This window comes from Erpetoichthys calabaricus, chromosome 2 (assembly GCF_900747795.2).
Source record: "Erpetoichthys calabaricus chromosome 2, fErpCal1.3, whole genome shotgun sequence".
NCBI classification, from domain to species: domain Eukaryota; kingdom Metazoa; phylum Chordata; class Cladistia; order Polypteriformes; family Polypteridae; genus Erpetoichthys; species Erpetoichthys calabaricus.
In genome coordinates this window covers 43,395,172-43,408,503 of record NC_041395.2, presented here as the reverse complement: position 1 = coordinate 43,408,503, position 13,332 = coordinate 43,395,172, and the positions used below count along the sequence as shown (strand labels likewise).

At 34.3% G+C, this 13,332-nt stretch overlaps 1 protein-coding gene across 1 annotated transcript in view; it reads left to right on the top strand.

Moving 5' to 3' along the window:
- Window positions 1–13,332, top strand: part of LOC114669641 (E3 ubiquitin-protein ligase TRIM39-like) — a 100,811-nt gene that overhangs the window by 13,880 nt on the left and 73,599 nt on the right. Inside the window, exons 5-6 of the mRNA XM_051922479.1 lie at window positions 8,972–8,998; window positions 11,149–11,208. Coding sequence (XP_051778439.1) covers window positions 8,972–8,998; window positions 11,149–11,208 — 87 coding nt within the window. The remainder of the gene's footprint in view (window positions 1–8,971; window positions 8,999–11,148; window positions 11,209–13,332) is intronic.

Below are 13,332 nucleotides of genomic sequence, written 5' to 3'. Positions count from 1 at the left end.
TGTCTGTTATTCCTCCAATTTTAGTGTCTTATATATAGAGATCAGACCTGAGATTTGTAGACCTCCAAAACAATAAATATTTGTTTATAATAACAAAAATAAAAAATATGAAACATTTGCCTAAAAATGCCTATGAAATGACTTTTTTACATTCTGTTTGTACATATGATGATTTATGCATTAAGCACTGAAAAAAAATCTGTAACTGTTGTTTTGTTGTGTTTTGACATGAGGATGACTGTTTTGGAATTTTATATAAAACTAGCTGTGTAAGCCTGTGGTGGAAAAAGTCCGGGGTTCTAGGAACTTTTACACAGACTGACCACAAGCGTAACCTGGTAGGTAACCACCCACACAATTCAGGTCGTTGAGAATCAGACTACGAATGCAATGAATGTAATTACTCCGGACCTGCCATGGCGCAGTGTAAAGGGACTTCGTCTCTGACGACTGAGGTTCGATTCCCAGAGAGGGGAGCAGTAGAGTGTGTATGCCTGATGCGCCCAAAAGAGGGCGAAATATGTGTTGCGTACTCTTTGCTTTATTTGACAGTAAACTATGCAATATATATATATATATACTGTATATATATATATATATATATATATATATACTGTAAATATATATATATATATATATATATATATATATATATATATATATATATACAGTGTATATATATGTCATAGTGAAAGTTTGTATTAAGTCTTAGTGATAACTATTCCTATTTCTTGACAAAATTCAATTCATCTTTCTTCTCTCTCATTTCTTTGGCCAAGGCTATGCTTTTCCACTACCCTGTCAACTCCGCCTTTCCTCCCTTTAGCATTAAAATCCCCATTATGAAATTTATGTTATGCTTATGGTTGATTTTTAAAGTTTTTTGACATCTTCATAAAACTGTTCTACTTCTGATTTATTGATTGTAGGCACACACAGCTGTGTGATGTTAATATCTGTAAGCATGTAGTATGCAAACCAGCATAAAATTTTGTACACACTTCTCTACATATTTTGACACTATTAGAGCTACTCCATAAGTGCCATCATCATTACTACCAGAGTAATATTGTGTATTATCCAAGTATGTCATTATTTTTTCATTCTCTCTCCAGCAAGTATCACTTATTTTCAAGACGTTAATTCCTAATCTGTTCTTTTCCTTATGACATAGGCAGTTTTTTCAGGTTTGCATAAACCTTACATCTTTAGCACCCTTCTGCCATTCAAAGCACACTGGGGACTGAAGGCTGCCTTTGCTTTATAATATGCCATACTGTTTTCTGGGTCTTGAGACCAAGAGGCAACCTTAAATTAATAGGTAGATCACTCCATAGTTTCATAGCCCATTATCCACTTTTAATTTAACTAAAAATGTGTTCAGAAAGTACTGTGAGTTTCCTGGACAGCTTTCTGAAGCTTATCTTATGTATGTGTATTTTATTTCAAGATTAATAATATAATTCCAGTTCTTTATGTAAATTAATTTACAAATGGTTTAAACAAAAAGATGAACATGTTGTGTTCCAGCACTTCTGGACCAACTTCTCAAACTTCATATTAATAATATCAATAATGTTAATAATATCTGTTATTAATGAAATCCACAAAATGATTGCTTCTAATGTGAATATATTTTACACTAAATAGCTCAATGCTAGACTTAATGGATGGTTTTAAAAATCCCATCTTTGTGATTTGTCACCCTATGACCTTTGGTATTCTAACCTGTTATATGATAAATCAGACTTGCCCAATAGGAATATTTACTGCTCAAAGATTGATCTTTGACATCTCATGGCACTTTAGAAAGATTCTCATTTATGTTTCATTTAAGAATCAACTTTGTCACAGATGTTTCTCCTAAAATCCCTTAGTTGAAATAGCTTTAGACAAAAATTAAACATGAAATACAACTGAGGTAAAAGGAGTCAAAATTGAGAATTTAGTTTGAAAAGCCTGGTATATTTTGTGAAATCTCTTTCTAGTCTTGTTTTAATATCTTTCAAGACTTCACATTGTTTATTGATTAATGAACTGATGCCTTTATTCAGGGTGACTTACACCATTTGAGATACAACTGGCATATGCTTTTTTTTCCAGCTTGCGTATAGACAGATTACTGTGAGTGACTTGTTTGTGGTCCCATAGTGTCAGCAGCAGGATTTAAATCCACAACCTCAGGGTTTAACATCCAAAGTCTTAGCCACTGCCACACTGCTGCCTTTTCTCCTAGAATGAGTATGATCTAATTGGAGCACAGCAATATAAATTACAACAACTAATAGTATTATTCAGAAGCAAGGAGTGCAGTTTTATAATCACAGTAAAGTGTTTTGTTACCACAAATGACTGTCCATACATTTGCACACAATGCAAATCCAAAAAGAGGAGACAAGTGTGTCTGTGAGAAACCAGACCTGACAGTTTCGGTCTCCATGAAAAGGAGCTTTACAAAATAGGCACAGATATAGTATAATACTATCATGCACTGCTAATACTGCAAACAAAGTAATAGTTAAAGTCAAAACTAACTTCCTAATACGCTTCCGTAAAAAGGACTTTAAACTTTTTGAAGTTTTTTATTCACATCTACTGAAGTTTTTTGTCGGAATTAAATTGAACTGTTTTATTTGTTATTTATTTTATCAATTCACACTATCAAAGACTATGAAAGTTGCTATTATTGTACTCAGACTTCATTGATAGCATGACTTTTGGTCTTGTGAGAAAACAATGGAAATGCTAACAGAAGTCTGGGATCCCAGATGTGAGACCCCCATTTAATAGGAGATGGGTTGCCTTGTTGCACTTTTGGTCTCTCCATGGCTGTGTTTCTTGTGATCCAAAAGGTTTTAACTGAAGAACACAACAAAGTAGATCACTGATCCTGTAATAATTGTAAGTTTTTCTCTATTTTGAACAGTTAAAAAATGCATTAAGTGAAAACACTAACATACTGTATGTGTAGCTTTGCTGACTCAAGGTGAAACAATAAACTTAATCAGAACAAATCCAAGATCAAAGCCAGAAATGAAACATTTGAGAATGGCAAAAATGAAACTGGAAACTGCAATTTGAAGACCAAAAAACAGAAGCTTACTTTCTAGACAACAGAAGTACAAACAGTAAGGGTTCTAATGTGTGTGTTTTAAGTTTTCATCTATCTCAGAAGAAATGCATGTATCTGCTTAATTATGGTTGCACTGATGCTGTCACATGCATCAGACTTCCCTTGGGATTCTAGGAAGAGACTGACAAGGAAAAATGCAACACTAAAACTCCTAAATAAATTAAGGACAGTGTTGCAGAATAACAGTAATAACTTTCAACTTCTTTAAATCACCCTCAAGTGGGACAATAATGTTATTTTTAGAATCATTAACTTTAAAAAATACCAAACAGACACATACTTTATGTATATCAAGACATGACTGTTCAAAGAACTCTGAAATATTTATGAAAAACCACAGGTCAAAACAGAACTTACTCAGTGAAATGCCTCTTCTTTAACTGGAATTTTGATGGCATGAATTTATGACTCACAGTGGTTCTCAATCTTTTTCTGTTCTTTTTCTTGTTTTTTTTGTAATAATCTTTATTAGTAAATCAACAATTCTAAATGAACATATCTATGAGCTTACCCCTTAATGGGGATGTTACTGAATGCACTGAGGAGATAAAAAAAAAAAAAAAAAAAAAACATAATCTTTATTGTGATGCCAGCTTTGTCCTGGTAAGAATAGACCTTGTGGAGCAGACAGAGGACTGCATCCTTCACTCCAATCTTTATCCGATAGGCCAGTTGAAAAGGGTATGGATGGTCCACTGATACAGTTTAAGACAGATGTCTCAGAGGTCTTCATCATGAGACACAAGTGCCACTGGTTTGTACATGTTAGACAAAGAGGTTCCTGCCTTCTTTGGAACAGAAACAATGCATGAGGTTTTCAGCAGCACAACTTTTTGCAGGTTTAATGACAGACTGAACAAATGACAGAGGACACCACAAAGTTGATAAACACAGGGCTTAAGAACTCAAGGACTGACTCCATCAGGTCCCAGAAATTTTCCTGTGTGTAGCTTCCTTAGTTGTCTCCTCACTTGGTCTTCAGTTATGGACAGTCCATGCTGATGTTTAGAGGTGGAGTCATCATGGGCCATACCACTTGAAGTAGTACTAGCTGTTGCTGTTTTAGGGATGGTGTGGGACGACTGGTTAATGAAAGAAGGTGGCAGTGAGAGGAAAAATCTATTATAAAATTGGTTAATATAGCCAGAAAATATAAAATTCTCAAATGTGAATACACATCTAGGTACAACCCGTTAAAAGGTTTGGAACCAATAGTAGTGAAATTCAGTGCAGGGCTTCTTCCCAAACTGCCCACCTCCAATTTCTCAAGTCTGTGCATTTTAAACTTCTGGGGGTTCAGGGAAAGAGTGCAAAAGAAACTGAACAAAAGCCTTGACACTGAGAGAAAATATAAAGCTAAAATAGCTGTTATCTATTCAGGAGTTCAGTAGTACAGGATAACTGAACAGCAACAGAGGAGACAGACAGAGTCACACACACAAACACACGCAGGTCACCACAGCTAATTGGCTCATGTTTAATATGTACTTCTGTCTGCTGCAACATCTTTCTGTCATTTAGTTTTGATGTCTATTGCATCACTATATGTCATAGCAACAGCTAATAGAGTTTAGATAAGCATTGTGGCCTATGGATATATAACTGTTAAAATGCTGCAGCCATATTCTGGCATGGCATGTTTGCATTCCCAATTAGAAAGTAATGTTACATTTCTTTAGTTATTCATTTAGATGTGCAGTCAGAAGGTGGACATTGTACAGCCTTGTTGTTCTTCTACAGGTGTTGTTAAACAGATTTGTTGTTTCAGATGTGTTGACAACTAAAACCTCAGTCTTGTATGGCTCTTCATTATTAGCTCTTTCTTAATGGCAGTCCTTTTGATTGGGGTGACACACCGTTTACTTTAAATACATATTTTCATGAATATACAGTGGCTATCAATTCTTTCAAGCTTACATTGACTCCTGCACTATTGTTGTAACTTGAACAACAGAGAGCACCCACAGATCCTGCAACAACATATCATTCATGTTTACCACTTGTCCATTGATGTATTTGAATGCCAATGTAACCTTCAATAGATTACTGAGAAAAGTTATGGTCTTTAGTACAAAAACAGTAATATAATCATTTAAGGCCTAAAAAATAAATTTCTCTTGATAAACCCTTCAAAAACAAAAAAACAATGAAACAACCAAATTTATTTTTTTAAGTAAGAATTATAGATGGATATATATGTGTGGTATGCACAGTGTATATAAATTACCTGTGAACTGTACTGTATATTTGAAACAGCCTAATTTGTGCTAACTTGTATGAAATATACTGTGCTGATAGAAGATGGACTAATGGCTACAATTGATTTCTTAACATGCAAGGCCATACATCTCATACTCAATGACTTATTGTTTATAGCCATTAGAATATTTTAACTTATTTACTTTGGAGACATTCTGCAGATACATGTAAAAATAGGTAGCACATGAATGTCAAGACCTATAGCACAAATGGACTTAGATGACGTTGTGTTAAAGGAACCCTATTGAATATTATATATGTAATGTTATAACATGTGGGTACATGACAAATCAGGAAATAGAATTATTCAGGCCTTTTTAAGTATATATCATTATTTTAATGAATGTGGGGTGAATTTGTTAAGGCTCTCTGGCTGCATTATGGCTAATAGTCACTTACAGGTTTCTGAGACATATATTTGTTTGTGAGACCAAGGCTTTTAAAGCAATGGATATCTCTATTATGTTCTGATTTCAAAGAAATGTCTCTCCAATGTACTCATGATTATGCAGTAAGGAGACTGTGGAAGATTGTGGGTTCGCTTCCCGGTTCCTCTCTTTGTGGATAGCACTTTGAGTACTGAGAAAGCGCTATATAAATGTAGTGAACTATTATTATTATTATATTTTCTGTCAAGTTTCTAGTAGAGTAGTCCTAGTGGAGAAAATGAGGTGGTCTGTATAAATACATTCCTTCTTAGATTTTTTTTGAAGAAGCAGACTCTTGACCATAGCTTTTAGTTTGGTTGCCGTTTCACTGGGATGTCTCATATGTGTAAAGATTTTCTACAAACCTCTGGCTTGATTACTATGATCAAGGGAAAGTCTATGCTATATTTACACATTATATCTATTACTACCTTGCATTGGAGGATTTTTCTCACCACTGCAGACAGTGGGCAAAGAAACAGATGACAAAAATATGAATGCAGTGACACAACAAAATACAGTAGTGCATAATGAAGGCAAAATGTTAAATTTTAAAGCCTCTAATGATCATTCTCAGCCGTGTTTATCTTTGATTCTTGGTCAAAGAAATAAGACTCTTAGAAATTGTATTGACATTGTATGACCAATGGTTAGACTTTTAAATGTTCTCTGAATATGTTAGCCAGCAAAAGGAAGTAAACATTTAGTCTTTTTGTTTAAACACTTTTCTGGCTCTTGCTATTAACTGTTGTTAAGAACATCAACCTTTTCTCTCTTGCCTGGTTTTTATTTATAAATCTATATATATGACACCATCAGCAGGAATTTATCACAAATACTATTGTAGTCTAAAGGACTAGTATGTTGAAAAATTAGTATTCCTGGCAAAGCTCTACTAGCCATTTTCTGGAAAAGCACACAGGTTATTATTTTTTTTTAGTTAGCATCACACAGATTGTTTCAGGGTTTACGATAGCATTCCAAAAACCTGGAGCCATTTCCTGAAGTGTATCAATATCTTCTATATGTTGCTTTGTCTTGTTCTCTGAGTCTGAAATAAAGGGCTTGCTGTAGCAATTTTGCCATTATCGTGGTAACAGGTTTATTGCTGATAATAGGTCATACATGGAAATTAGTAAGAAACATAATGAGCTGTAAACATGGTCTCCACCTGCTCTTCACCAGTTCATCTACCTTGTTATCTCCCAACTATATTGTTTAAAACAATAAAACAAAAGAAAATGGTAAGGGCATAAATATCAGTACCCCTAATCTAATATTTTGTAGCACACCATCTATTGACAGTAACTGCCCTCGAGCTCTTTCCATAGCTCTGAGTGTGATTTCTACACTTCTTTACTGGTTGTAAAATGGGTGCCTTCTCCCAAGTGCAACATTCAGCTCTTTCTACAGATGTTCAATGAGAGCCCAAGCAGCCCATTTCAGAATGGTTCAGCGTTTTGCTCTCTATTTCTGGGTGGTTTTTGAGGTATGAGGACCCATGTATTATGATTGAAACACAGCTTTTGGACACTGGGCTGTATAATTTACTCCAAAATGCCCTGATAGTCTTCCAATTTTATTGTGTCCTGCACACATTCAAATAGGGTGCAAAGCAACATGAAAACACCACTGAGCCTCCTCCGTGTTTCATTGTGGAATGGTGTTCCTTTATTTGAAGGCTTTGTTTTTTATTGTGAACACAAAATTGGTGTGGTTTACCAAAAATCTCTCAATTGCAAAGACTTTTTCTCTGAAAGACTGTAGTTTATTAACATGCATTGTCTCATTGTCTCCAGAGCTTATTTGCATTTCTTTCTTAGAAGTGGGGTCTTTCTAGGTCTTCTACCGTGGAGCCTATTTTCATGTATACAAAGACAGAATGGTTTGACTTAAAACTGTTGCATCTTGAGCTTGATCCTGTTTTAAAGTTTTCCTTGGTATTTTTTTCCACCATTCCTACTGCTCTCTTTATTCCTGGGTTAATTTTCCACATCCAGGTGTGTGGGTTACAGTTGCATGTGCTTTCAATGTCTTGATAATTAAAGGCAATGGTGGTCTCAGGAACATTAGTCTCTATAGATATGGTATGTGAACTTTACATGGGCCTTCCTTTGCTGTTACTGTCTGTCTTGCCTCCTCAGATAGTTATCTCCTTTTCCTTGCCTTTTCCACATTAAATGTGACACAAAATAGCTGAGTGAGTTGTTTTCTCAATTTCAACAGGCCAAATGAGTAATTACAAAATTGAAGATATCTATGATAATCATTTAAAAACATCAGTCTGCTTGACAGATCACTACAAGACAATAATTTCTTTCAACTTCTAAAGGTTTCCAATATGTTTGTGTCAGCTATTTTGGAATTTCTTTGCAGAATATCCAAGAGTCAAGCTCTTTTTTTATTATTTTTGCCATGGCAAACCAAAAAAATGCATGTATGGACAACTAAATATTTCTTAATTTCAATACATTTTCAAGAAGAATGCTGCATTAATTGAATACAATGCAAAGGTTCCATAAGTTATCAACAACCCAGGTTGTTGTTAGTGGTGTAATTGTGTGGGAAATGTCTTTTTGTCATATTTTTGGCCCATTAATACCAATCAATCACCTCATGAATGCCACCGCCAATTTAAGTATTGCTGTTGACTATGGGCCTCCCTTCGTGGCCACAATTTAACCATCTTCTGATAGCTACTTCTAGCATGATAATGGACCATATCACAAAGCAAATTCACCTCAAAATTCTTCAGGGACCTTCTCAGTCACCAGCCGTGAATGCAATAGTACACCTTTGGGATGTTGTAGAACTAGAGATTCACAGCATGAATGTGTAGCTAATATCTGCAGAGACTGCATGATGCAATCATATCAACATGGATTAGATTGTCAAAGGAATATTTCCAACATATTATGGAATCTAAACCATGAGGAACTGAGGATCTTTCTGAGAGCAAAAAGATACTCTAGCCATTATTATTGTAGTGGTCCTAATAATTTCAAAATGCTAATAGTGTATTGCACAGATGGAATGGATCCCTTATGTATTTATACTTAAAGCAATACAAAATTATGACATATGGTTTGTAATAATTATCTGAAAATATACTGTATATATAACCAATTTTTCATTTGTTTCTTCATTATAGGAATGGAACCTAAAGCTGACGTTTCAGGTAAAATTTTTTACTACCTAGCAATCATGTGTATTGAGAGGTTATATCAGCAGCACTTCCTTGATCTATGACAAACTGATAGAGGATTGTAAAAATACAAGCAGATATCTCTATTGTTTATTTGTATGATATGGTCCTGCATTTTCCTTCCAAGATCTGGTCCTCAGACACATATGCTTACCTAATTTTGTCATTGCCTGATCTGAAAATTCTCCTCCAACTGGCTGTTCCACCACTCACTCTCCTTCTTGTGAGTGAGGGGTGATGATTTGTCACCTTGTCATAGCTTGATTACAAAAGTATCTAAACATTCTGCTTTCCTGGTGTAGAGGAGTTAGAGGTAAGAAAAAACAATGAGTCTTTCAGATTATTAAGAATTGAAGTAAAACTACTTTTTACTAAATATTGAGAGTGAAATGACAATCACATTTCTTACTTTATTGAGAGACAACTGAAATTCTTTGAGTATTATGCCAAAAACCTTATATTATAAAGTTCGATCAATATATTCAATCTCTTTTCACTGTTCCGTTATTTCACTGAGTAATAATTTCTGTTTGTTTGCACTAATGCACTCTTTCCTATTCTTTTTTAAAATATATTACGATAAAATCCTGCAGAATGTAGAAAGAAAACTGCAGTGTTTCTAGGGACCAAACTATGACATGACTAAGTCTACAGCTGCTTCTTCTACAGTAACCACAACATGCTACAGAAACAATTTCATTACATTTTATGGTCTGTCAGCTGGTCTGACTAGGCTGTTAAGATGGCTCAACAGTGTCTTCTTTTTAAGAAGGGAAAGAAAAGTCAATCTGTTACCTTAACCTTTATAATTTCTGCAGATGCACCATGAGGATGATACTGACAAACACTTTGAAGCATACTGGAAGGACTTTCAGCTGGTGGTTAACATGGCCTAATTTATCTTTGGCGCTACAATCTCATACACACAGGAATTGTATGAGATGGCATACCCAAAAAACCATGCCATTACATCAAACCAAACATATGTCAGCAATAAACGTTTTGCCATCCTTCCATCCAAAGAGTGATTTTGTATCAATTGATTCCACCACTGAGGACTAATAAATGGTTTTACTTATTAACCAATTGGTTACTAGCTGCCATTCAGTCATCAGTTTGACCTGAGACCAATAAACTTCTGTATTCACAGTTTGCATCACCAGTTTAATGTTATTGACTGCCATAACTCAGACACTTAAATTGGTTCATTGTTACATGTTTGGATTTATTCATAGCGTGATATGTCCACGAACTGCTTAGAGAATTGTAGGAAAGTACCTTAAAAACAGAGTTGCTTGCCCCCAAAAGTGGAGCACAGCATGGGAGGGTAAGAGCTAATAGATGAACATTTATTATTTTGGAGCTGTTTTCTGAGACCAGAACATTGGAAATCAGTTGGGACCCACTTTAAGTAATGAAACCTTCAGCAGTAAAGGCATTGGGCTTACTTGTAAAATCATTTGATGTGTCCTTTCTCTGCAAGTCGGTACAATATTTCTTGCCTTGTGGAAGTATTTAATATTTCTTGTCTTGCCAGGATTGCCTGAAAATTATAGACTAAACAGCATTCAAATCTCTACTAACACAACAGTTCTTGTCATCACATGGGATATATTCTCATAAAAGAAGAAAAGGAAGTAAATAAATGAAAAATAGCAGACTTTTCCAGTTGATACATTTCCAGCTTCACATAAGAATCAGAACCTTTACAAAGCAGATTCCATTGACCATCAGTAAGTCTTACTATTGTGCTGAAGAAGATGACCTGTCTCTAGCCTTTTCTGCTTTTTTTAAGACTCATTGGGTTGTGCATTAGCCAAGCTGTCAGAGGATTTTATCTCTGAGGCTGACTAGAATTCTAAAAACGTCTACCTGAAAGCTTTTTGCTGTGATTGCTCTCCTAATTTTAACACAGACTGACAATGCAAGCATTTCAAAAAGTCCAATATGAAATATTCTATGCCATGCAAAGGCACAACAATCAAAATTCATGAGTGATATTAATTTATTTTTCAGTTTGTTAAGGCTTCCTGTTTACTAATAGTCCAAAAATAGCCCTTGACATATTTTTGTGTTTCAGATATTTCACTTGAATATTAAATGTGTTTTATCTTTCTTTACAGATGGTTACAAATCGTTATGCATTTGTGCATTTGTGATGTCTCTTATTTGTTTTCTTATATGTAAGTTGTTTTTAATATACATTTCATAACAATTGTCATTACTAATTCTCCATGCATAAACACATTCACTTGTTGCGTATTTTTTCTCCACTACAAGACCACTTGGGGGAAAGACCCTTTCCTGGCTGCATCACAGTAGCTTAACTTGCACATTTTGAGATATGGGAAACCCATCTGCCACCATGAAAATGTCTGACCTCTGCAAGACAGCAGTTAGGTGTGCATTATCAAGACAAATTCTGAGTATGCATTTACCTGGCCGAAAAAGTGAAACATTCTGATTTGAACCCAGGCAGCAGTAGCAGAAATGGCCAGGAAAATCACATGAAGATATAATATTGCATATTTCACTTACAGTTTGTTAATATTGTAATTATTGTGTTTTGTGGTATAGGAAGTACTGTGGTTTATTTAATGATGCAGTTTAGTTTATTACCTTTTCTGACAAACATAAAAAAATGAAATTATATCCCTGCTGTCTGAGTGCATAATTTTCATATGACAAGGCTTACAAAAAACAAGTTTCATATCAAACTCATTCTTCCCAATGTTATGAAAACTAAAGTAAACACACATACACTCCACATAAACTTTATTAAGGAGTATCATTACCTGTTTCAGTGTCAGTAGTCACCTTTACCCCTGTTTCACCAACAAGAACAGTTGCGCACAAATTATTGACTTTTTCCCATAAGAAAACAAAAGTTTAAGTGTATCCTGTAATAGACTTTAGAAGCAGTGCATTTTTTTATACAGACAACTAATTGTAAAAAAAAAACAAAAAAAAAACTTAACTCTTAATTCCTGACCCCAGATATTTCTAATTAAATTATGATATACCGTATTTAAGTTAAAAATATAGGTCTTGAAATGAATAATGAAATTTCTTTTTACAACTTTTAGTTTTGCTTATTTTAGTATATACTATTTTACACTTTAGGCATTTCTTTTTTAGAAATAACGTGCTGCGGAATAGAATATATTCATATCACTAATAATCATAATCACTAATGAAACTTTACGATTATTGTAATTGTTGAGTTTTTCTGAAGCCTGTTTGGCAAGGTCTTTTGCCCTTGACGAGTTTACCATTTTTAACAATAAACATATATAACCAATTGTCATTTTCAAAAATATTTGAAATTAAATAAAGAAAAAAAATTTCATAATGTGTAGGACAAAAACTGTTATTTATGAAGCGTAAAGCATCTTGTTAAAGGAGAAAACATATTCATACTAGACCTCCCTACTAAGAATTATACTAAGAAAGGTAAAGTATTCAAAAACAGCATATTTATAAAAATCAAAAACCTCATCACACTGTTTGACTTCTCTAGTGGTTTTCAGTTGTAAACTTTATTTTTATAATCCTAGCAAATTACAGATGGACAGCACTTTCCCAGGACCACTGGTCATGTAGTTTGACATCCACAGTGACTCAGCCAGACCGAGTGGGAGCAAAACCTGACACCCAGTCAGCATTGTATAAAGTACACAACAGCCATACTTGAGCAAAAGCAGAGATACCTTTCTAGAAAATGACTCAAGGAAAAGCAAAATATACCTATGAATAAGCACAAGTATAAGGAGGATCTCTCCCTGATTTAGATATAAGTATTTTATATATAAAATTTTACAAACTTAAAATAATTCAGGCTACCTTCTTTTTGTGTATGAATCACATTACAATTACTAAGTGTGAACCAAATACAGTAACTGCAATTTAGGGCAGTGACATACAGTGGAATCTTTATTTCAGTGGAGTAGGTGAGGTGTATAGGTTTACCCTTTAATCAAGTGAATTTTTGTTAAATGAGTACCTAATTACAAATAATTAAATCAAATTAAGTTAGAATTAACAGAATTAGGTTAATAATAACAGTAGTCATTTAAAAAAAACAAACAAGGAATTGCCAGAAATCACCAAACAAAAAAACTGTTGAAATTGTGGCTGAACTTGCCATACCTGGAAAGCATTTATAGAAGCACTGGCACTGGCTATTGAATACTCCTGATTCTTTGAAAATTTTAAATTGATAAATAGTCATCAATAAGACGAGTCATTTTTCATCCCCTGCTGTACACAGTCATGTAATCTGACATCTTCAGTATGTCAGGATCAGC